The 27,545-nt window shown below is 34.8% G+C and overlaps 1 protein-coding gene across 1 annotated transcript in view; it reads right to left on the reverse strand.

Moving 5' to 3' along the window:
- Positions 1-27,545, reverse strand: part of WDR70 (WD repeat domain 70) — a 123,618-nt gene that overhangs the window by 58,777 nt on the left and 37,296 nt on the right. The window contains exons 8-9 of the mRNA XM_041396013.1: positions 24,397-24,550; positions 23,013-23,089 (exon numbers count right to left, since the gene is read on the reverse strand). Coding sequence (XP_041251947.1) covers positions 23,013-23,089; positions 24,397-24,550 — 231 coding nt within the window. The remainder of the gene's footprint in view (positions 1-23,012; positions 23,090-24,396; positions 24,551-27,545) is intronic.

Here is a 27,545-nt window from a genome sequence, read left to right on the forward strand (position 1 = left end):
TTTACTGAAAGTTTGTTCTTTAGTAAAAACTAGAAAGAGACATTTTTGAAAAACTATACTTCTAACATATACTGCTGTTTGCTCATTACATCAAGTTTTAATATATTCATCCTATCAACATTTATGATTTCTCTTTAATAAATTCCTTTTCAATTCAAATATCCATGAAGAAGGTTTCACATACACATGTTTAAATTTAACTTCTTAAATTATGGATTCCACATCTGCAAACCAGATTTGGCAAAAGTGATTTTGTAAAGTTCTTATTTGCCAAAGCAATTCAAAGCAACTTAGAAAAGGAGGGGAATGTTGTTTTGGAAAGGTAATGTGGGTATTTTCGTGACCACTGAGAAGTTAAATGACACACCATAAACAACTAATTTAATTACTGAGGTTCAAGGGGAAGTTTTGGCAGGATTTTTTCCCAGAAAATATTTTTTCTTTCTTTTTCCCCTTTTTTCTCATGTTCTTATGATGTTATTACCAAGTTAAAATTTCTAATAAAATTAATTATTGGCAATGCTGCTGCATTACACAAATTATTATAATTATGTAGCTGCATTTCCCAGACTGCAAGCACAGAAAATTTCTCTGTCACGAGTCAGCTAGACACTGCCCTAATATAATCTGTTGAAATTCAAGAAATGATCCAATGTTAACTTCAAAAGCCAGACCTGCCAAATTCCACTAAGCTTTTTTGTCTGTCCCACCTCCTCTGTTTCTTCTGGACTGGAAAACTTTATTGCACAATGTTGAATGTTACTGGCATTTAATATGTTACGTCTAATCTGAATAATGAAGTCTACTCTTACCACTTGAAATACCAAAGAAGCAAAGAGTACATTATTGTTAAAATGTATTGTTAAAAGCATAGAACAGGCTTAATGTTGTACATCTAATAACCTAATTATAGTGTTCACTTACGCGAACACTATGTGAACACCTATGTGAACACAGTATTATAGTGCCTACATATGTAATATAAGGTGGCAAAACTTATCATACTTCAAAATCATCATACAAATACAGTGGCAATGGAATTGATCATGCCAGTACAAGATGACACCAAGTCATCAGTGATAGAAAACAATTAAGACTCTTTATAAACAAAACAAGCAACTGATCTTACAGTAAGGGTTTCTTTAAAACTCTTTTTATCGCATAAAACAAACATATGTACGTGGGAATGAAATGAAGGAATTTATTAATACAGTGGAAAATTGCCTAACGCAGAATATGTAAAGAGGTTGGTTAAGAAATAGCTGCAAAGTTCTGTTAAGATGCACTTCATGCTTATAGTGGTGCATCATTATGTCAGCAAGAAAACTTTTCATTATTGTGTTATTTTTGCCCTCTTTCAGCAGACTTAAGTTATAGTCTTCTGTTGAGCACAGGGGACCTAAGCAAGGCTGAGTCACCTGCCAGACCATGAAAAAATTTGTACACATAAATGGGTGGAGAAATCCAGAGAAACTTTCCGTACTTGTCTGTCAAAAAAAAACTTCTAAATGAGATACCTACTTCCAGCACTTGAGCTGAATTAAAATAATTTGAACCAGAATACAAAAAAAGTCACATCCAACATATGTAAAATCATAATTACGGAAGGAACTGCCAAAAATATGTAGACAACTTAGTAATTTATAACAACTCTACTTTTTTGTCACTTAAATAAACACAAAATGTAAAAAGTTGAAGAGAAACATTTAACAGAGTAAAAAAAATTGTATGTGATATACAGCAAATGAGCTAAGCAATTATGAAACCATATTTTTCTATATTTTCAAATTAAACTGGTAGCCTTTTTTGACAGGAGAAATTACCATCATTCATATGTACAAAGTACAAATTTACTAAGTACATCATTTGTATGCACAAGAACAGCTGAATCTTAATTACTGGGGTGGAGTAGATTAAAACCTAGTAACAATGAATAAGAATTGCTTCCATTCTCCAGCGTGAAGGAACTAAAAAGCAACGAACTCAAAATTAAAATGACACATAAGCATGTCTGAGAGAGCATGGAGAGTAGGTGCTCTGAATTATTAAGCAAAAATCCTACTGGTGGCCAATACATGCAACATTTGAGGAAAGTTAAATTAGAAAAGGAGACAGAGAAGAACTAGAGTAATATTAGCTCAGTTAAGAAATCAGAAGTAATGGAGTGCTGTGCAGCATGCTCATGGGAGGAAAACAGCAGCAGCCAATATTAGTGAGTTATGACATGCTATTGCTTCTGACTGAGAACACAGCCATTCAGACACAGAAGGTGACCCACCAATACGTCCGTGTGACCCTTTAGAGGTCATACTGTAAAGACGCAGTAGAGTAACTATTAAGAGAACCTCTTACTTATGGCATAGAGAGTCTGTTTTTAATGAAATCAAAGATCACAAGCTTCCTAGACTGAATAATTTTTGCTTTTTCCCTGATTAAATCACTGGGTCAGATTAACAATACAAAAGGCACTCTTAAGGTCAAAAATTCATGAGTAGAAACAAATTTCCTAGAAACAAGTAAATAACATAACACAAGTCTTTGACATTTTTTTTTAATCATAAGAGCCTGTCTATAAAATGGTATCATATTTGCATATGGATTATTTATTTACTTCAGCTGTTCCCTTCTACATACCTTTCCAAAGTGACGGAACATACATCCTTTGGAACTTTGCACTTTTTTTTTTTAAGTTCTTCATTCAAAACCTGAAGATTCCCTCAAAGTATCTACAGATCAGTTCATCAAAATGACCAGTTCCAAAATTCAGTCACGCTCAAAGATTACAGCAGACATATTTTGCATGTCATACTGGCAAAAAGAAGGAGTGACAAAATACTACATAGTAAAAACAAAATTCTGCATTTTAAATGTTACCATTTCTTAACTATCTCCAGCAGCTGTTAAGTCAAAGCTCAAGAAAGAGCATCAAGTCACACAAACAGAAATACTTCAGAATGGATCTTAAAAGAGATTCCAAGATTCTGCTCTATACTGCCTTCCACCTTCACTGTCAGTTTCCCACTGAAATCCCAAAGTAAAATTCAGATAAATACCTTGCTATAACCAGTCTTCAAAGATTGAGTGCTTTAATTCAAAACAGTAAGTTTCATCCGGGACCTAAAAATTTCACAAGAATTTTTTTTTCTTTATAAAAATTCTAAGATAGCCACAATTTGCTTTGAATGTAATTGCTAACTTGGAAGACAGTATAACATATTAATACACAAATCATATATAGGAAAAGGTCAAGATCAAAAGGAAAGTAAATGATGGAAATTTTTCAATTAAAAAAAAAAAAAAAACCAACAACAATACTACATGTCTTTTCCATTAACAGTTAATAGTAAGTTCCAATGCAATCACTGATGTTCAGCAGAATTTTCCTCACATCAAAACAAATACTCTGAAAATAAATACAACAAAAGGTTTTGTGGGAGAAACTTTATAAATTCAGAAGAAAACACAAGAACAGCTATTGTGGGAAAGAACACACAAGCAGAATGAAAGGCTGAGAAAGAATAATAGAAAGTGTAAAGTAGATCAGTTGTGCACTGGACAAAAAGCAGTACTTCAGAGTATGCAGGCATGCGATACCAGTAAGAATCCTCACTTCTAAGCAAGGAAGATTAATATTCAACACGCATGATCTATTCAGAGCTGCTTGGAATACAGAAAAATAGAAGAAATCTAAAAACATTGATTCTGAAGACAGGATAATTGTTAGGGGATCAGGTTGGAATGGGACAAACATCCCTTCCCACCATCTCATCAAATCAAATAAACAGCTTCAAAAACCTATTCACAAAAACCAAATACATGATAAGGAAATTATGTTATTGAGAGGACATGTTACTGAGAGGATACTGTACTTAAATACATTCCAATTCTGTAGAAGATGAATTGGAGGCAAATCACTTAGGTATTAAAAAACAAACAAAACTCCAAAAAGACCACAAAATTTAAAAACCGCAGTCTAAAAACCAACACAGAAACATGCTCCAGGTCTGTTTAAAATCCCTACAGAGTGATAAAGAAAAAGATCCCTTCAGCCTAAGAAAATGGTCTCCAAATTAAAGGCATATACTGTACTGAAAACAAAGACTACAGTACTAATACTTTGATTAAAAATAATTCATTTAAGGGTTCCATTCTGTGTTCTTGTAATGGATTCCTTCTCAAATAATTCTTTCTCAAGTTTAACTCCTAGATTCAGTCTGTTTGCCTCCCTTCCAATGCCCAACATACAGGCAAAAACTGAACATGATCATCATGCCCGAGTATAATAAGCCTTTCTCCCTTAGTACTTCCTTAAATATTAAACTATTTTCCTTTCATATTTCCCTGAAACGCTGACTATATTTGATTGTGATAGTGATAAATATTTGGGCAGCTAAACTGCACTAAGAGAAAAAAGTCTTGCTGGTTTTGAATTACATTCTCACTGGGACTGACAGCTAATTTGCTTTGTTTGTTGTTGATGATGTCTAGATGTAGAAATCTGACTGAAGAAAAAGGTGTTTATCTTTGCATCAACTATTAAGAAGGCAATAATTCCTTCAGTTCAAATCAGCAAGGTACCTAAAAGCAAGTCTTCAGAAAACAGTGCACAGCTAGGTTAGAGAACTATCCCCTGAAGATATTTTCTTCCAACGAGTAACAGATTCAGTGATTTTAATGAAGGATACTGAGCATTGTAAGAGTCAATATGCTTTTGACTCAATAGTAAAAAAGTCTATGTTCATGCTGTGCTATTTAAAAAACCTGAGCACCAGTATTTTCCTGAGACTGGGTAGCACTTTACACACAAGAAGTCCTCAATTTACTATTCCAGCAACACCTAACATCAATATTATTATTTCTATACAGAATAGTAGGTAAATTACAGGTATTATGTGATTCAATTACAAAAGATGTGACAGTAAAAGTAGATACAATTTTATGTCATTTTCCAAATGGGACAAGCAGGCATCTTGAATGAACTGAGATCTCATTGTCCACTTAGGAAAGATAAAGTAGGATGTAATCAATCTCCCTAGGGGGTACATCTGATTAAGACCAAAGGGGAACACTTCTGGTAAAGAACATCTTGACAGTTCAAGTTACTGTCACCTGCATGAATTGAAATTACTCAAGAGCAGTCTTGCATGATTCTGCAAAAGGAGGAGGGGTTAATCACTAGGAAAACAGGATGCTTTCTAAAGAGCTGATTAGTCATGGCTATAAAATAGCTTAGGCTCACTTAGATCTCACGTTTTTTTCACTCCATTAAATAACTTAAATTGGAACTAACACTCAGCTGAACTCTTCATTACACCAATGAAAAATCAACCAAAATTAAACAGTAAAGGATTGAAAAGCTCTCTGAGACAACACCTCAGCTGACCCTACATGCGTTAGTTTCAACTGCTTTTGCTGTCATCTTAGATCTCACTCAAGACACTTTTCTGCAGGTCCATTAGCAATGAACTGCAGTCTAACAAAGGTAAGTAAGTAAAGGGAGCAAATTGTAAGCCTTAAATGTATTTTGACATTTCTGAAGTTACAGAATCTGTTCTACACAATGCAAAGTTTGACTTTGCTGCACAGATTAACTATGCACCTTAGGCTATAGAAAATTTTAAATGTGAGTTTTACTCTGTCTTTATGTATGAAGTACCAATCTTGATACATTGCAGTGTAAGCACATAAAAGCTTATGACCTACTTATAAAGACCAGGACAAACTGCAGCACATAAGTTAAGTGTAAATTTGGGTATTTGTATTTTGATTTTCCGGAATATCCACCGAAGTCTAAGACACTTCCCTCATCCTCACAGGAATTCAGAATGGAAAAAAGCATCTCTTCAAGAAAAGAAATGACAATTCTCAGCCTCAGAACTCCAGAGAGTCACAATACAGTCCCACATCTGTCTGGATAACCACACAGAATCTTTTTTCATAAATCATCATCATGGTCTGCTCATATCATAATACTTACACTACTGAGGAAGTGTATTCTGTATTCTTACTTTTGTGTGAAGTTAAAAGTTTAAAGCAATAGATTAGTAGATAAAATGACTCTCAAGGATAAACACTAAGGGACTTGTGCTCCCTTATTAATTACATTCTCCATATGCGGGAAAATGGCAGGGATTTTTCTGAGTTTAAAATGTGTAGGACTAAAAATAGGAAAGGCAGGACATAAATAACTTAGAAAATGCTTCTAACAATCTGATTTTTTCTTTCAAATAAAATAAAAAACCAGCAGAGAAGTGACTCGTTTCATAGCTTAATTTGATAAAAATATCAACTAGCTCTAGAGTTTGAACATGTTACTTGCAATCCTCTAGTCTTCTTTTTGCTTGAAGCCCTGAAATTTCTGACTGGTCAGAAATTCACCTTTTAGTTCACTGCACAACCTGAGCAACTTGATCTGAGTTGGCTTTGCACTAAGCAGGGAATTGAAACAGATGACCTCCAGATGTCCACTTCACCCTAAATTATTCTGTGACTACAGACAACTCAGAAGGGTACTCTACCATGCATTTAGAACATATAAATATTCCTGCCAGGGACACACACTTCTTATATTTAAAATTCTATGAACCCCGAGAAATCTCCTCAAAAGCAATAAGAATAGAACTAAATCCAAAATCAAAACAAAGACATACAAATGTCACCAGCATCTCCAATTTTAAGAACTACTAGGAGGCAGAAAAATCTGAGAGTGACGGAGACTGGAAAACCTGCAGAAGCTCCAGCTCCAACTTATGTCCACTGTCCTAAATATTGTAAAGACATTACTTGTCTCCACTTTCTAACTTTATGCATGAACAGTTAAAAGTACTCACTGACATACACAGCAAGCAAAATTTTCCTTGCAGCTGAGAGCACTCCTACAGAGATCAACCAAGTAGCAGGAAAATTCTCTAATATTTTTATTTCTTTGTTTTTCCTCAGCTAGAATTCACGGATGCTTCCTCAATAATTCAGCTATTCTTTAAGTGAGTGGAAATGCCCAGCTCTACCCTTTCTTTTTACCTAGGGCATCAGCAACATTTTTAATTCTCACCTTCTTAGAATCACAGATCAGAGTCACACAGTATCTTGGAACAGAGGAGACAGATCAGGATCCTTGTTCCTTGCAGATCTATACAAAACTAACCTGACTAAGAGACTCATTTACATGCTCCTTGAACACTGCCAGGCTTGATGGTGGGACCAGTTCCCTGGGGAATCTCTTACAGGGACCAGCCACGTTTTCATTGAAGAACCTATTCTTAATGTCCAGGCTGAACTTCTACTGATGCAGCTTCATTCCAATTCCTCATGTCCTGTCACTGGTGACCAGAGAATGAGATCAGCACCTTCCATCTGCTGTCCCGCAAAAGGAAGGTAAACATTCCTCTCCTTCAGGCTGAACAAGCTCAGCAACTTCAGCAGTTCTTCCTAAGTCTTACTCTCAAGACCCTTCTCCCTTTTAGTGCCACTTCTCCCTTTTAGTGCCACTTCTCCTGATACACTCCATGCCCTTATCTCCTTATCCTGTGGAACTGAAAACTGTCTCCAGGACTCCAGGTAAGGCCCCACCAGTGCAGAACAATAATTTAGCATAATTTCCCAGATTTCCTCTGCATTGTCAGAAGTTTTCCTTTTGAATTAAATTTTTAATTCTTAAGATGATCTACCTGAAGCCGTATGCATCTTTTTGAAAGTAAGTTATGCCATAAAAAAGTCAGTTGAAAAAGCCTTCAAATGTAAGCTCTTACCATTGACTGTGTATCTTATTGCAGCAGCTAACATTTGAATCAAGAAAAACTTCAGAAAAAATATTAATGTAAACACACATAGTTTATAAAGACAAAAATAGCTTTACTAAACCTTTTGTAAACATACAGCTTTCAGCAAGGGCCAGTACAGTCATTATTCAAACTCTTCTTAACCAGGCCTGCTCATTTGCTGAACTCTCTTAATCAGCTCTGCACCGCGTACGTATCTATAAACAGATAAGTTAGTCTAGGAGAAGCCATCCTCGTGGATCTTTAGACACGTCGAGACAAAAAGCAATCTAGTGCAGTGCAAATTACTACACACCTGTGAGATAACCACACTTTTTTGATGGAGCCACTCTTGTATTACAAACAAGTCTCCACAGAAAATTCTACTGAAGACTTAAAATTATGACTTATCAGGAGATTTTAATAAGTGACAGAACTTTAACCCACAATGATCCCTCTCCTGCAGAATTCCATGTTTATGCACCAAAGGATGTGAATTCTGCTGTTCCAGAGACAGAAGAAAGAAAAAAACTCATCAAATTTAATTGATACACACAATTCCTAAGCCTCACTGTTGCAAACAGCTGAATTGCTACGGCTGACATAATAAGTAAGACATCAACTTTGAGAGGATAAATAAAGTGGATATTAAAATCCCTCTAAGTAATTTGATCTTCACAAATGCCAATTCTGCTTTATTTTTACCTCATCCAACTCTTGAGAACAAGTTTTTAGATAATCTGCACGGCATTTCAATAACTGTATTTAAACAGTAAAAGATTATATAAAATACTGGTTAAACCAGATCTGTGTGAAAGCAAAAAATATTTTATTTACATGCGTGAACACTGAGATGAAGACTTAAAACCTCTAACATATTTAAAAATCACTTTAATAAAATTACTTTATTTTGCAACCAGGTACCAGACTATTAGTTCCTTACTCTTGGTGTTCACTTGTGTGCATGCACACAAACATCAGGTTTCTCTTAAACTGTAACCTTTTGTTAATTCATGCACCTCTAGCTTTCCCCTTGCCTGAATTTTATGAATGTTGCACTAGTCACATACATTTGGTATTTAGTTCTAAGTAGTATTATCTGTAACAGTCTGGGAGTGCCTTATTTAAGTTAATTTCTAATTCATAAAGAGTCATTACAAGAAAGAAAGCTTGTTAGGCTCACTACTTTAAAGTCTAGCTACATTATGGCACTAAAAAGCACATGGAATATATTTAAATTATATTCCATATACTGACATATCTTTCAAAAAAAAAAAAAAAAAGTGTGAATCTTCCAAATCTCTAATACTTTCATATTTATTTGCATGTTGCATAAATGGATGTTATTATATATCTACTTGAAGATCTACTTGGCATTGTCCAGTAAGTTACCATCTTTTTGTTTCATTGCTAAATCATTCATCTGAATGTAACCTGATAAAGAGGCTCTCCAAATCAAGCCACTGTCTTTCTAACAAAGCAGATAAGGAATGTTCACAATATTCATTCCATCAATCCTGTCATAAGGGTGCTAGCCTTCAGAAGAAGGTTTTAAAAAAAAAAAAAAAAGCTTGCAAGTGGAACAGCTAATTTAAAACTACATTGACTTTTCCTCAAAATATCCAAATCTATGAAACTAAATTATAATGCTACAATTTTTCATGTACAGTGCTTGGCAGTCTATTCATGTCACCTAGATCCTTCTCAATGGGTGTTTGGCTCAAACCCAAGCCATTCCAGAGTCACTGTGAGCTCTTACTCAATGCCAATATTCATGTAAATGAATGTGAGCTATGTACAATATAAGAGACATCCTTCACTTACTTGAAAAAGTTTTTAGAACAAACAAACCATGGCTATGGACTCTGGTCCTTTGAGGTTGTCTCACTGTGTGAAAGAACTGGAAACATATATTCCATTTTACTGGTAATGGCGATTTAGTGGTCCAAAAAGACAAGTATATTATGTATTTTTTACAGGCACAACACTCACCCAGTGTTCTTGAAAGACTAACAAAAAACTTTCTAAGGAAAAGTAGTTCACAATGTGAGTAAACAGATGCTGGAATGACACATCACTTATAGATAATTAAACTAAAACTTTATTCAGAAAAAACCCAGAATTTTATAGTTTTGATGAACTAAAGTAGGGGTTTTTTTTCCACGAGAGTTTTAAAGCTAAAATTTTGTCAAACCAAATCTGCTTTAAGTTAAATTATTTTCTAGATTTTTTAAATAAACATGCTGATAGAATAGTTAATTTTTAAAGCCTAAGTGTGTACCACCAAAAAAGGGAAGACACCTTTTTTCATCTCTGAGACCTTTCAGTACCTGATATTCTGCTATCCATTTAATTCAATGTGAATTACACAACAGAAGAAAGCTACACATAAGTATAAGTAAATTATTTATTTTGAAAGGAGGAATGTACATGGTCTAGTAAGTTTATGATGACAAAAGAAGATCTGCATCTTATCTCACGAAAAGTTCATCCTCAGGAGACTGAAATGTTTGCCAGCATGTTCTAAATCACACAGACACCAGTGAATGTGGATCTTAATTGTAGAGATTAGCTGACCAGAAGTTTCCACTACCATTAATGAGCTAAACTGAAGAATATCAGAATATGTTTTCTGTCCTAGCAAACTGAAGATTTCACAAATCATATGTCTGGAAGGATTTCAAGGAGAAGAAACATTTGCGAAATCAAACTAATCCCTCTCAAGAGAAATGCATTTAATATAAAGCTTTACTAGAAATTATCTGAATGACAATATTAGCTTAAAAAATTGACATTATTGTCACTGCAAAACTATCTACTGGGGAATGATTTGGGGACAGAAGGGGGACGGTGAGCTAAAAAGTCAATGAGGAATTGGTTGATAAAACTATGAAAGCAGACTGATTTTGGAAAAAAAACCACTCAACGAAAACAGGAATGAAGTCTTGCAACTAATGTGCTGTGGTAACAACAACTGGATACATATCCTACCTTAACAGACACTAACAGCTCAATACCAAGCCTTTATCTATAAAAAGCTAAGTCACATGAACAGCTTGATCACAGTTTTTATCACTGAGAATCCCCAGCCTATTCCAATCTCAGACTGATTGGTGGTGCTTTGATTAAATGGTGCTTTTTGTGTTCACTCGTTTGTCTGATGATTGAAAGAGAAATTTCATCCACAATTTCTGTGTGAAAGCTACAACTTGTAAAGAATTTACTGCATTTCTTCCTTAATAATCATTCCAGTCACATAATACATCTGTTTATAAAGAAACACTTTCTTTCGTATAGACAATTCTTGCTAGCTTTCAATTACCGGGTCAACTTACGTCTTTAACAATTTAAAGACTTCTCAAATGTTGGATATTTTATCTCTGTTTCAATTTTTTTTGCTATTGCCAAGTCTCTTACTATCGTATTCAATAAACTGAAGTGTATTCAGCTTCCTGAATATTCTTGAATTAGCTGAAGTTTCAGCATAAATCTCTGACATTTTTCCTTTTCAATGTCTTCTACCATTCTTTTTAGACTGCTGTCCTTGTAACTAGACACAGAACTCAACAGGTATTGCTGAAATATAACAGTAACATCATCTCTTTTATCAATGCCATTAGTAGAAGTTCATTCTCTGTATAAGCATGCATTTTTACAGGATGTGTATCTGCTTTTCCACAGCCTCATACTAAGAGCTTACACATAATTAACCCTACATAACTTTATTCTCTGTGTATGATTTCCCATGCTATTGTATTCTAACACTAACCAGCTCACTAACCAATCTGAGAGTCAGTGGCTAATACTTAGTGTTCAGGTTTTACTAGAAGCATTCACACTTTCTCTGATAAAATCTGCTTTAATTAAAGTAATTTATAGAAACAGAGAAGTTTTGAGGCAACAGTTCAGTCTTATGAAACTGCATTAGAAACATGTTGTTTTGATTACTTCAGATTATCAGTTTAAGATCTCTTCTTATTAGCTAGCCCAGCTGATAGAAGACAAATGTCTCACATGTATTTACAAGATTAATCCTTTAAAAGGCAGAAACAAAACTTATTGGAATTAACAGAAAAAATTTCAAAATATTTTGGAATGTAATTTTCTGCTTATAAGTTACTAATGGATACTATACAAAAATTTATAAAAGGTTTTATTAAATAAACAAGAGAAACTCCTTTCACAAAAACCCATACATAATTTCCATGGTATTCCATCTCACTTGCGAAACAGGATTTATTTGCCTTAAACAGAATTTTCTGAACTGGAAACTCTTCCAGGCTTCATCATCTTCCAGTGAAGCCATGCACCTTAGAAACACTATGAGCTGAGAAATGTAACTACAGGCTGTTCCAATTTCTTCCATGAAAAATGAAAACCACCCAACATACATCTCTAAACAAGCAACTTAGCAGTGGGATTTTAACTAAAACATGTATTTATATAACATGAGGACCCTGATAAGAGAAACAACTTAAAATTTCATTACTCAAACAATGAAATTACCTGCAATTCTAAACGTCAAAAATCACAATGAAAATATTTTCACAGAGTTTTGATCTATAGGATATTAAGTATCATTAGTCATTACTGTGTAGTTTTAAAACAGAATCAGATGTGAACATTAATCATTACAATTTAGTTTTATTTTCTTAGATATAATGCATATTTTATCTCTGTAAGGAAATGTGCCAAAATAAATCCTTGTCTACTCTACTTCACTTCCTTATTATCAAACAAAAATATTTTAGTTTACTAAGCTAAGGTACTTCCCATTAGTACTAGAATAATCAAAGAATTCTGGTCATTTGAATAAGATGCATATCTCATGAGAAAACAGTCTTTTAAACTGAGTTAGTTATAGGTTAAAATTATCAATGAATACATGAGAAGAAAGGATTCCATCTTCATAAAATAAAAGATGTAATACATTTCTTATGGGAGAAGACAGGAGAGGAAATTGCCAGTGAAAGATATTTGTGGAACAAAGTCACCACAATGGAAGTATTTGCCCAACAACCTGTATATGACCTTAAACCATGGGAAATTTCCTATCAATTTCACAAATGGCAAACTTCCGTCTTCTTCACTATTGATATTAAATTAAATTTAGCTGATAGAAATACTAAAACTTCCAGTTTCCCATATTTTCCATTCTGCCAGAAGCTACCCCCACAGATCAGCTAACAAAAAGTTAGCACAAAAGTACTCTCTTTTCCCAGTCAAGGTGAGCCAGGACCAGAGAATATGTAATAGAAAAGCTTTTCCAGTCTGACTGAAAGGGGTTAGGAAACAAGTTTCAGGGAAGCTTATCCGTATGACCCAAATAGAGCACAATACAGGTGAGAAGTGAACTACTGTGTGTTCAGGCATAAAAGAAGCAAATATACACACCAAAACATCTGCATCCTAAGCTAAGAGCGTTGCAATTGCCTAGCAAAAGCCTTTGAAAATACTGTCCCTTCTTGTTCTACTCACTGCAGAGTTCTAAAATGAGCAAACTCTTCAGGAAGTACTGAGCTATGGTGCATACTTAAATTCTGTGCTTGCCAGACAAATCAACCCATTTTTTTAAATGTGTACTTTCATATGACGCACAAAAATACTTTCAAATTTCTTGCTGTAGTAAAAAACTTCACCTTGGTAAAACTGAAAATAAATCAATTGACAGAACTGCATTTCTCTATGTTCTGAATTAATTCTGAAAACTATTTTCCTAAACTGTGATATTGTACTAGGAATAAAAGCATCTCACAAAAATCTTGAACAAACATTTTCGAATTTAATGATTTCCCTTTCAATATGGAATATGGCACAGTAAGTGAATGTATATGTGTATACACACCTACAAACATATATGCTTGAAACAACTTGATAAGAGTTACATTTTCTAAGATGGAAGTCGAAGTTATACTATTCCTCTGGCAAATTCAACTGTTTCACCATAATGTTATTTGCATTCCCTACCGTACAAAGTACTATGATGCAAGTAGAAATGCCTCAGGATGATCTTTCTGGTGAGTAGGTACTTTGGACCCCAAAGCAAGTCCTACTCTCTATAATATGCACGTTGTTTTAAGAAATAAATCTAGAAAGTGGAAGCAAATATGGCAATTAAAGATTTTTAAATTATCCCCCAAATGAAGGTAAAATATGAGTAATTATTTTCAAGTATGCTTTTTTTTACCCTTCAAATCTGTGAAGACAGATGCAGTGTTGAAGGTTAGGTTGTAACAAAAGTTTATAAAAATATCTTGGTAGTAGCCCTGGCATTGCTGTCTTACTGTTCTCAGCAGTTTTCAAAGCTGCAGATGGATCAGTGTTAACTGTATTTATTACATATAAAATGTTTCAAACACTGAAGGTGTTAGGACTACTAGTATTTATTCAAAGCCTGCTTTGAATACTTTGGTGCTTTTAAACAAAACAAGGACAGTCTATGTAACAAGCTTTATCACTGTATTTCTTCAAATACATTATTCAGAAAAAATCTATAAATTCTTCAACACAGCAAGACAATATAACTACACTTACACTAAACCACACAAGTCCAAATTCAGCTCTCAACTATGTTTTCATATGCACCGTATTCCTGATATGTAAAAGCATTAAAGAAAAGTAAAATTATAGCTTAAGTTCTCAAGTGGTCAACAATGCTGTACCACGCCTTAGCAGAGTTCAACAAACTCCAGGGTTGTATTCACTTTTAGTGTAATCAGCTTAGGCTGAGCTGCTGTCAACCTGGAGTAAGGAGACAGTATGTAATCTGACACTTAAAAGTATATAAATCTAAAGAGAAATGCCATATAGTCCTATCTTCACAGCCAGCGGAGCTGTCCTTCACAGTGCACAGCCAGGCAGGCTGGAGATAACAGAACTTGTGCTCTCCTGAGAACACACTAAGTATGTGGTCTACAACAGGTGACTTGGCTCTTAAGGGGCACAGACTTCAGTTAAAGAAAAACAGAATCATCTGGGCTGAAGTTCAAGACAAGCTGAACAACATCGTGGGAATAACTTATTGTTCCATGGGCAGTGAAACCAACTGCTGGCCATTTTCAGCAATGCTATTCCAGACCTGCTCAAATCTCTTCTCTGTCAAATTACCAGGTTCAATGCAGTTCTGAGCCTAATAAAAACTAGAAAAGAGTCATCATGACAAGAGAAGTCATACACTGGTAGTTCCCAACTAAAGAGACTGAAACAAGGCAGCTAATATGAGAAGATGAGACAGATGTAAACCTAGTTAAGAGGATGGGAATAGTTAACATATGAAGACTGAAAGGTAAGCTGAGATAAAAGTCGACATGAAACAGCAGTGTTCACTAAGATACAGCCAATTTCAAAAGCCTGTAGTAGTATCTAGGACTAAGAGACATCCTAAAGGAGAGAAAAATCATCTGAACAGTAACAGCTGCCAACAGCAGATACATGCTATGCAAACCACTAATCCTTCATTAACTGTATTTTGCCGCTTGAAATTACAAAAAAAGACATAGATAATATTTACTAAGCAACAATATATGGTTAAAACAAAAGTTAAAATCCATATTCCACAGAGCAGAGTAACTTCATATTTGACATTTGACAAAAGACTAAGGATTCAATTGTGCCTTAAATGTAAAATTCCATTTCTGAAGGTCTGAAGCTACTTCACTGAAATAATTAGAGATAGATTTGCACTGCAGTTGCTCGTAAATAACTTATCACAGAGGTCAGTTTGTGACGGCAGTAAATACTCCCTAGGATGCCTTTTAGAGAGTAGGAACACTAACTTAATTTACAAGAGGATGAGAGAGGAAAGACTTGTGAGAGAAATGCTCTACAGTAAAACAGCTGTTAATCAACCATAACCCAAGCTGCAATGACAAATCATAAAGTTCATGACTGCTAAATTTCAAGTTTGGCTGTGATTCTGCTTCTAAAAGGAAAAAAATATATGAGAGTAGGGACACAGAACACCTGTTGCTGGAACATGTAACATCTCTGACCTCTCTTGCTTATTCTTACAGCCCTACCTATCACATTTGCGATAAGAAAACATCCAAATAACAAAAACAACGTTATCCATTTCCTCTTCCTTCTTTGTTATTACATAGACATCAACTGATATTTTAGAATAATATAAACAAAGAGTTAGTTATGTCTTAAAACACAGGGTATTTTTAAAGGTCACTCTGCTCAGGTGTATTTCCAGAGAATAAAAAACTATCTAACAACTTCCTAAATTCCGAAACTTTTTTCCACTTTTAGGCAATGCATTAATGTTGGAATTTCTGTTGCTATCACTCTTAATGCTGCTCTGTACACTTATCCAACATACTGCTGCTAAAATGAAAGATCCTTGCCTTAATAATTGTATCTTCCAAATAAGCCAAATAATGTGGCAAAGGATCTATAAGAAAGACAAAGATAGTGTTGATCACACACTGGATCTGAACCTTATCTAGAATGGTAAGGAGTACATGCAATGGAAAGGGACTGATCATGCAGGAATAGTTGTGGCATATTTAAAGTTCTAGGCAACATAAAGCCATACATGATAAATAGCTTGAGCAAGAAAATAGCTCAAGTTAGTATCAATACTGATGAAAGCTTTGTGTACCAACATAAAGCCATACATGATAAAAGATAGCTTGAGCAAGAAAATGGCTCAAGTTAGTATCAATACTGATGAAAGCTTTGTGTATATACTTTTTAAAACAGTGAACGGTTAATATAAATTAAATAATTATTCTCAAATACATTAAAATTGAAATTATCTGTAATGCAATCATGAGAATTACTGAAGTTCCATGGAAAAGATAATTGCTTTTCTATGTTTGTATTTTCTTTTAATATAATTTAGTTCTAATCATATGAAATATTGTGATGTTGAAGCACTGAAAATATCAGAATTCCCACATATGAGAATCTAGACACAACATTTATTCTAGCTTAAAAAATACACTCAAATAATCACCTACTTTAGCTGAATCTCTAGGTTAGTGTTATTCATTCATATACTTACAGTGAATCACCAGATTACTGAGAGAACTAACAACTTTCTTACTTCCTTCTCAATTAAAAGCAAATAAATGCTTAACAACCTGTAAAAGCCCTCCAAAAATATTATTCATCTATAATCCCAGAGTAATGAAACAATTTGTTTAAAAATAAGACCAAAAAAAAAAAAAAGCAAACCTGGCCAAAACATGGGGAAAAAAAAAAAAAAAAAAAAAAAAAAAAAAAAAGAAAGAGTATAGTATTACATGTCTCCACAAGCCATCATCTGGAATATTTTCAAGGAAAATAAAATGAAGTGAGCTACTGAGATTTGTATGTATCTACTAACAATTGCATAAGTGGGCAGGACCTTATACAAGTTAAGAGGAATTTTCAGACTCATTCCATAACTGCTGTGTCTAGGCTGTGGCTCATTTCAGTGTGCAAGCTGACCAGCTTCTGTTTCTCTCATAGAAGAGTCTGATGGAACTGTATAATTTTCTTGTGTAGATTTTCCTGCATTCAACATTGTGTCCTTGAACAGTGATTCAAAACTCAATGAGACTCCCTGCTGGTAACCCGTATACTTGCAGTCTGAAGTAATAAATTTACAAATAGCCTAATAACTGCACATTAGAATATATTATCATCAAAACCTACTTCTAGGTTTTTTAAAATTTATAGCATATTTGAATGCCATGCATAAGTCACCCATGTATAAGAAAGAGATCACCTCTCAAAACATTTCATTTACAATAGCAATTATAAGAGCCTTCATTTGAATTACTTTTTAGTTCAGACTCCTACTACACTCTTAGTCACATGAAATCAAAAGAGACTGTCACATAGATATAAAGACTATCTAAGTGAGTATTTGAGCTATAGCAGGTTAACATAAAAAGAAATATGGATTTAAAATATTTGAAAAGCATTTACTTAAAACATATTTAAAATGTATTCCTTTCATTTGACACAAGGTCACTTGGAAATTTTGCTTTTTAACTTCTTTATGCATTATGGAAATTCCTGTTTCAGCATGCCATCCAGAAAATGTCATTTTCTTTCCTTAGTTTATTTTTAAACTGTATGCAGGTGGAAACCATTCAACTGAAGAGACAGACAGTGTAAATGCAACAGGAATCAGATAAAATACAGTCTACAGCTTGCAGATACTCATTCATTTGGTTTATGAATGATTGTTTTCTCTAGAGGAGGTATAAATGCTAACTAGAGCCATACAATACAGAATTAAGGTTTAACAGTATATTAATATCCCTCACGTGCTCTCCTGTGTCCTCCTTCAGCCTCAAACCCTGCCATTCCTTGTGCCCTAAGAAGCATGACACACATGCTGCAACCATTATTTTCAGCACCTTCCAAACTGCTGGAGTATTACTTTTTTTTTCAAAATCTTTTCTTGTAAGCGTCTTCAAAAAAGCTGATGGTTCTGGCAACCAGGTCTGGAGTACACAGAACCTCTCCACATAGAAATACCCATCATGTGATTAGAGAAGCCTCTGTTTAAGAGACAACTATCACTGTACTTTACTGTTCTGTGTGATGTCCAACACAGCCTAAAATCAGCAAAAGGACAAAATGTTCAGCTTTCCTTCATAGCTGTTAAGAGCATCCCTGGTATCATCTTCCCACATTCATACAGGATGACCCTCTAAAGGATCCCTTTTTGGTGCTTAGTGTCAGGTGTATACTCCTCCACACATACCAGTTGTGGCAGTCCCTCTTCTCAATGTGAGGATTAAATCACAACTTGTAGATACACACATAGCATCAACATTCCCTCTTAAAAGTTTCAGAGCAGTCACTGCATTTAAGGTAATTTATTCTTACACCATATTTCATTGTCTAGTAAAAATTTTAGAACAAAACTAATAGGAATCTATGGCAGAATTTCCAGAGCTTGTCTTCACTGTATACAAGATCAGCAGTGCACTCTCAGGATGAAAGACAAAGAATAAACGTTTGCACCTTTTCCTCTGATGTGCTCTAATATTCTAATATGCTCTGATATTCTAAAGCTTTTAATTTCTCCTCTTATGGGTACAGATGGTTTTGTTAAATTACGTGATAGTGTAATATGTCAAGGTCTATGAACTTCAAAGCACTTAAAGTCAAAACTTGGTACAGGCAGGTCTCCTACCTTGTAAAAAGATTGTTACTTCATTTTTTTTGTTTGGGGTTTTTTTGTTTGTTTTTGGTTTTTTGGGTGTTTTTTTTGTTTTGTGTTTTTTTTTTGTTTGTTTGGGTTTTTTTTGTTTTGTTTTTTTGTTTTGTTTTTTTGTTTTTGTTTAAAACTATAAACATTCATACCAAAAATCTCTGTGTACCAGAGCCATGTAAAGTGGGCGTTGTCTCACCATCTTGCTTGAGAGAAGAACTTAACAAACAGTTAACTTATTCACACGAACACCACACAACTCCAGGTATAGAACCATTGCAAATGTATTGTACCTTGAGAATCCAAACACTACATTTTTAACAGTAATGCAGCATGAAATACATCTTAGTTATTTACTGTCACTGAATAACATAAAGATATAAGAAACATCTGGCTACATCTGATCATAGGTTCATTTAGCTCTGTATTCAGAGTCTGGTCATTACAGTTAACTCCCTTCATTTTACCTTACTATTCACAACTGTCATATAGAAGGTATTATAATGCCTATTGCATTTCCTATCTGTTTATAAGTGCTTCTAAACATGTATTCCTCTCACCCTTTTTAAACTTGCGTCCATGTACTTCTGTGACAACACATTACAAAATAACGCTGAGCAGCACCCAAAATTTTTTTCTTTTATTGGTTCTGAACTTACCTATAACCACTTCCAAGAAAGTTTAGGTTTCGAAGATGTTTTCAAAAACAAGAGCTCCACATTTAGCTCACCTGCCATCTTGGACATTTCACAAACTTTGATCACACAGTCCCCTACTTAGACCTCTCTTCCCTAGAATAAAGATTGCCAGTCTTTTGGTCTGACTTGAGAAGCCCACAGTTTTCAAAATTCCAGTTTTCTTATAATTATATTGGTTTTTTTGCATGCAACATAAACCAAGTTCCATGTTGGTTTTCAACAGTTTCAACGGTTTCATATTTCGGCCAGCATTCAACTAAGTGCAAATCTACTGGCTTGAACAAAAAAGCCTGCTTTACAAATTGATGAAATACCTTTCTTTAACACCTAAAGGTGAAGTATAAACACTGGAATAAATGTAAAAAAATTAGACTGACAGATACAGTTGTAACACTTAATGACATCCATAACTCATTCTACACAAAACATCAAATAAACAGTATTAAATGAAAAAAATCTGGTTTCTAGAATGCTTAGTACAAATTGCATTTACTTAAAATTCAGAAAACCTGTTTCCTTTAAGCATAAACCAAAAAAAAGTTTCAATTATATTTTGCTGACACAGACCATTTCTTTCTTTAAACTATCTGCCTTGACATATAAGTACTCTAATGTTACTCTCCTACACAAAATACTCTCTGAGAATACCATATAAAAGCAATCTTACAGAAGTTATTTTTCCTCATTCAAAAATTACCACCAAAAAGAAGTCAGAAACTGACATGATACTGGTTAAAATAGCTGGTATAATTCCAGTAACTACTGTCAATTAGAATCATTAAAGTTGGAAGAGATGCTGAAGATCATTGGGTTCAACCATTAACCTAAAACTGCCAGATCCCCCACAAATACATATACCTAATCACTTCCAGGAATGGCAACCATTCCACCCCTTCCCATGGGCAGCCTGTTCCAATGCCTGACCACCCTTGCAGAGAAGAAACTTTTCCTAATTTCCAATCTAAACCTACCTTGGTGCAACTTGAGGCACATTTCCTCTTGCCCTGTCTGTTTTAACCTGGGAGAAGAGATAGACTGGCATCCGGCCACACCCTCCTTTCAGGGAGTTTTAGAGAGTGTTAAGGTCCCCCACCCCAGCCTCTTCTTCTCCAGACTTAACCCCAGTTCTCTCAGCTGCTCCTCATCAGACTTGTGCTCCAAATTCACTAATGGAACCTATATTTTCAGAGGTGTGCTACTCACTAATTCAATTCACCTTCACACAACATGGTTAATGAAAATAATATTAAGGCTTTAATTTATCTCTTTGAATTAATTATGTTTTTGAAGCTGACCAGATATTGCCGTGATCAGATGACCTTCCCTACTCAGCCTTTTTAGCTCTGTAGGCTTGCTGTGGGTCAGCAGCGGCCGGGCAGCCCCGAGGACAAAGCCCAGCCCAGAGCCCCGAGCCCGGCACAGCCGGCCCAGGGAGGGGATGGTCCCGCTGGGCTCAGCCTCGGGGCCGCCTCACCTGGGGCCTGCTGGGCCCTGCCGCTGGAGAGGGATGGAAAGGTCCTTCCTTCCGTGCATCCTGAGGAGGGAAACAGAGCTGGAACCTCCTGTGAGGAGCAGCTGAAGTCTTTGGGCTTGTCCGCTTTGGACAGAGGGAGGCTGAGGTGTGACCGCACTGCTCTCCGCAGCTTCATGAGGAGGGGAAGGGCACAGGGAGGTGCTGAGCTCTTCTCCCTGGCATCCAGGGACAGGATGCATGGGAATGGCTCAGAGCTGTTCCAGGGAAAGTTCAGACAGGATACTAGGAGGCATTTCTTTACTGATAAGGTGGTTCCAGACCAACACAGGCTTCCTGGAGATATGGTTAATTGGTGAATTTCCTTAACAGGCTTTAACTTCTGGACAGCCCTGAACTGGTCAGACAGTTGGATGATCATTGTAGGTCCCTTCCAACTGTAACTATTATTTTCAATTTGCATTCACAGCTCCAATCTTAAAATTAATTACTGATTAAACCTTGGAGAGATTTTAGTTTCTGTTACTATTAAATTTCACAGACAGAATACTGTGTTCAATCCCTGTGGGGCAAACTAAGCAATACAAATTGTTTCTTTTCACAGGACATATCCAAATCCTTCAAAGACCTGTCACTAGCATGAAGCACAATGCAATCAGTTTAAAATACTTTTTCTTGTAATTTCAGCCATGTAGTGTCTGTCAAAATGCAATTATGCAGCCATTTATAGTAGTGTTTATCTGGTTTTCTCTTTCTTGTCCAGACCATTTTAATTCACAGCAATTCAAGCATCAGGAATATACTGAGTGCATATTTTGGTATATTAGTTAGGGGACTTGATTAGATGGGAGAAAATTAGACAATCTTCATCATTTAGAGTATCTTAATTTGTTTTTCATGATCTACAAACTACTCAACCTAATAAAGAAATCCTACTAATGTCTAACTGCATTCAAAATATCAACAAACTGTCTAAAGTACTGATTGTAGCATTTAATAATAATTCCTATTATGGAAGTAGTACCTCTGTGCCTAAATTCTGAAACAATATACGGTTTGCTCAAGTGTATTTTTAAAACTTAGTTTCTCCAGAAAGCACAATGTAGTATTCAAGCTTTTCTCCTTCTGACACAGTCTTATCAGAAAGTGTGAATTTTCCCCTTAAAATAATATTTTCAGGTACCCATCTGTTAAACCAGTAAGTCAGTCCCCTTTAGGGGAAAAAGAAAACAAACCATGTTGTTGAAAGAAACTGATAACTGAAGTCTTCTTTTTACAGTGGACCACTCTACAGATACATTAGTGGGGAAAAACAATCCTTACTGTCACTCTAGACTAAAGGAGATTGCATATTTGAAACATCAGTAAAAAATAATTCATGAACCTGCTACTGACAGCTGCAGTAACTTAACGAATCCAGATGCCACGTGACATTTTGCCATTTGATTTAATCACAAAGATGAAGACTGAAGCCACAAAATAATTACTAACAGTCTCTTTGACACTTGTCAAACAACATCCATCAATATTCAGTTACAACTAAAGTGAAAGCTGTAACTTCAAATTGATGTCCTCAATCTTCCTACTGTATTCATTGAATACATCGAGTTTCTCCATAGGAATTATTCTACTCCAAAGGAATACTGGGTAAAATTTTGTCCAAGAATTTTTGTAAAAACAATTAATCAACAACTTTCATAAAATATTATTTAAAATAATTTTGAGATATAGAACTAAAATAATAAAACAAAAAAAACATTTATTATCTAGAGGCAAACAAACACATTTGCTTCCAGATCCCACTATATTAAGCAGGTACTAAAGACTAATAAGAATGATATTTAAAGTAAATTAAGACACAGTAAAACACAAGAGCTAAACAAGCTTCCCAGTGAACAGTGTCAAAGATAGACCTCAATACTTACCCATCATTAGAACATGTCAAAAATTCTTCCTTTAGCTTTGGATGCCAACAGCCTGAATTGAGCATTGCTGTGTGACCCTAAGGAAATAAACACAGAGGTCTTAAAGGGACTTGTAAGCTGTCTTACAAGGTTTTTACAACTTTTACTCCAAATCCTTCAAGTGGAATCACATGAAAACTGAGGCACAAATTTGGACCCTTCTGACTGATACCAGGATGATTTAACAGATTGTATGTACTTGATCCATTTCATCCTTGTTTTCATCTCTGAATTAGAAAACACCTTATATTCTTCTACTTTTTTTTTTTCTTTCAGAAAAGAGCATAGAATCACACTTCTTTTTCTCTTGGTAGACTTGTAATGCAGAGAAAGGATGAAACAACAGGCATCACTACAGTGCCACACAAACCTTTTCAAGTGACAGAAGAATGACAGAATTAACAGTAACAATACTGACACAATACACCAGTGTCAATCTACACTAGCCAAAGATCCTGCTGGAGAAAGCTGAGGAAATAGAATTTTAGAATCAAGAGGGATTTTATATCACATGAGTTTTTCATAAAATACTGAAGTTGCAAATTGACTAGTCCGTTGCTTTCCTTTAAGACAAAAAACCAGAAGTTGAGTGTTTCATACAAAGTAAGCGATTGCCATTATGATGACTATGAATATAACTATATTAGTGAACTATATATTGCCAGTTTGGCTTTGTTTCTTTGAAGCACAGGCACATGCTCATTGCCTATGTTCAAAGAGAAATTTGGAAACTGCTCCTGCAATGCTACAATGACTTCAGTTTGTTTTCAGCACAAATAAGGAGAGAAATACTGAAAAGTTAACGAGGCAATATAACAAGTATTTCAGCATTTTGACTGTTGGACTACAATATACTGGAATTCTAGACATTTACAAGAGAAAGAAAATCTAAATTATTTTTAAGCAAAGTAGAACTAAAGCAGATGTTATTTGATGGTTTTATATATGTATCACCAGCCAAAAGAAACAGTCATCTGACAAGAACAGCTTTAGGCAAAACAACATTAAGCCTAGTTATTTGGCAATATACTTTACAAGAAATAAGTAAATCAATTTTATCATCAGTCTGAGCTTTAGATTTTATCATTACTTTTTAAGCTTAAGCTATTTTAAAAACTGACCTGAATTTAAACACTCTAGGTAAATGGAAGGATTGTATGAAAGTTTGTGAAAACACAAGGGCAAGGTGGTTAAAATGCAACCAACTGTGTTTGAAGCACTTCAGGACTATGAATGAACCCTTCTTCATTTGCATTTTTCACTACCATTAAAAATATACACATTTCTGCTTATTAGTCTTACACTCACAGCATGCAAGTAAACAACCCCCAGCCCCTGACCTTACCTTTGTGTTTGTCATATCCACAATGTACTGGTCTCCCTTTATGCATTCCATTACTGGGAAGCCATCTCTGTCAAGAACTTTTGCCTGAGAATTGCCAGAGACAACAAGAATGACATCTCCTGTGCTGCTATACTGTAAAGACTTGATTTGGTGACTACAAAGAAAGAAGAAAGAAAAAAAAAGGAGAAATTAAACACTGCAGTTAACGTTCCTGTAAACTTACACTAAAACGAAAGTGTCAGTGGTGAGAAACCATATTGCAGAAACAGACCTATATATAGGTCTGCCTCCTATATCAAAGAGGCGGAGGCAGAACATCTTTTACTAATGGAATAAAGTTTTTTATTCCACAGTGTGCATGCATATATGTGTGTGATGTTTCTTTCAATCACATGGAGTTTATCAAACACGTAAAATGTCATTTCTGGCAAACATATTTCTTTAAGAATGCTATCACAGCTCCAATGGAAAAACAGTGTGTGTCAGATTTAACTACCTAGAGATGAAAATTCTTTTTCATCTTCCCAAAAGTAAAATGTGGAATTACAGTAATCTGTAAATTACTATAAAAGGATGTTGTAGTCATACATAAAACTTCATTGTACCTCACATACCAAAATATTAGTCATAGGTCAGCATTCTAGCATCTTTTTTTTATGGCCGGGGCTTTAATTTCAGCAAACTTTAAGATAAAGTTAAATACCATCAGCCCTGGAAACATGACAAGAGATAACCATCTGTCTAGTTTACTATGTCTTAGGTGACTGTTCATTTGTTTTAACAGTGCTCTCACATACATGTTCCATTGATTGCAAAAACCTGCAGCAGAAACGATGGAATAATAATACTGAGATGACAAAGATGAACTGAAAGTGCAAAGCTGACTGATGAACGAAAAGCCCAATTCCAGCTTCAGCATATTCTCTCAGCATTTTGCATTATGAACAAATTTCCTGGCTCTTGCTCTGTCTGAAGCAGATATCCCTTTGACTCCCTTCACTTCATTATAAGGATAAAAAAGAATACAAAGTAGTCTATCCACTTCACACCTGCCAGAATTTATATCCCAGCACATTAACAGAATGTGCAAAGTATTGTTACTTTATATTAATACTTCTCTTCTGCCTCTAGACTAATCTCAATTACAGGACCGGAACACATTTGCCATCTAGATATGGATTCTCATGGCATCCAAAGTATTCTCGAAGAAATATCTTCTCATTGCTTAAGAACATTACTATGCACATTCAAATCCTAGCACCTTTCAGGAAACTACCTTTTAACATTATTTCCTATTAGTGAAGTTAACACTCAGATGACCAAAAAAAACAACTGTGCAACTTGTAACTTAATATTTTAGCATTTCAGTTCTTATACAGTAGTGACCTCACGTAATTTCTCAGCAGTAGCTCTTATCTATTAAATCTGTCCTCAAACATGAGTTACTACATAAAATACTTAAAATACTGTAATACTTACGTTAAAAGTTCTTCATTGATCATAGTAATGTAAACTAAGTTTAAGTTTCTTATTCAAAAAAATGTTTGTCAAAATTGACTACATTACAATTCAAAAGTTAAAAATTGCTTCAAACACCCTATTATGTAATACCAACTGGCAGCCAAATTGGACTGAGTATTATAAGCTGATTTTTAATAGAAAGGAGACATTCAAATCTGGGAATTTCCAAAATAGATCACAGTCAATGTCTGAATAAACATTCTGATCCTCAAGAGAATGAATGAATACTTTCTCAGAAAAGAAGATGGCCAGCTACATTAAGCTCAGAGGAAACACAAAGAAATTACAGGAAACCCACAAGAGAAATAGTATCTAAAGTCTAGAATATTCTCTGCAGACAGATGATAAACCTAGACTAAAGAATACATCAGATTCAGTTTTTGCAGAACAAACACCTTAGGAATTAAAATTTTTTTTCTCAGTTGTACTTCCGAGCTCTCTTGTCCAATCGTATGATTCATGCAAAATATTCCTGTGTCCCACCTGAGTACTGTACATAGAATGAAGTACTCATTAAGTTATATTTCTCATACTCCAATGCTAAAATTGGCAAAAGAAAACAGCCAACATCTCCAAAGCACAGATTCACATTTTGCACTTATCACTGTTGAAATGTAAGAATAAAAAACAAACATTTAAAAACTAGACTAAAACATATTTTCACTTGATGCATGTCTCATGCATGAAAAGGATCTGACCTGTAATAACAAACAGGTCAGAAGTAAAATCTGATTTCTGACAGAATCCACAATACATAAAGGCCCACGGAGTCTTCTGGAAAAAAAACCCTGTTTTCAGAGACCAAAATACTAAAATTCAAACTGGCAAGCATTAATACTATTAACAACGCACTGTTCATAATCCAAACAATGTAATCTCATTGCTTCTTAGTAGTTCTGTATCAGCACGTCTGAACAAAGTTTTCTTTTGTCTTAAAATTTCTCCCAGTAAGGAAAAGTAACGGATTTTACAGCAACTAGCACAATGGAACATAACATAATTTATCAAATCAGTCATGTGAAAATATTAGCTTTAGAGAATAGATTTCCATAAACTTTACCTAAAAAAAAAAAAAAAACCACACAAGCTAAACCCATACCTTCTTGACTGTGCAATGTGACTTCTAAAATCATGTCTAAAAATTGTTTCTAGAAGTAGAGTATTTGCAAAGTCACAGAAGTTACCACTTCTCTGATATTTACTGGAACATGACCAACAGTGAGGCTCTACAAAGGCAGTTCTTTAAGAAAATATTTTTGGTTGTTATTAATGCCACAGCAAAAGTCTTGGGAAACTTATAAAACAGTTCATTTTAATAGTATTAATCTGGATAAATTTGGTTTAAAATTGCCAAATGTGCACAGCACTTTGTACCAGGACCTGCAAAATCATGACACACAAATATTTTCTACACACATAACGGCTTTGCCTTACACTTCCCTTTTGGTTTAACACCAAGGTATGGCTTGTACTAGCTTGAAAGTACTAGCTTTTTGTCAGGCTGGGTTTTTTTAACTTTACATCACAAATCCAAGGAGAAATTAAGAGAGTAACCTGATATTATGCTACAAAATGGAGCTTTGACAATATAGAATTGATCTCAGGCTCCTTCATTTTTAAAATGAAAT

Source organism: Onychostruthus taczanowskii, unplaced genomic scaffold (genome assembly GCF_017590055.1).
Source record: "Onychostruthus taczanowskii isolate IOZ18803 unplaced genomic scaffold, ASM1759005v1 scaffold123, whole genome shotgun sequence".
In the NCBI taxonomy this organism is placed as follows: domain Eukaryota; kingdom Metazoa; phylum Chordata; class Aves; order Passeriformes; family Passeridae; genus Onychostruthus; species Onychostruthus taczanowskii.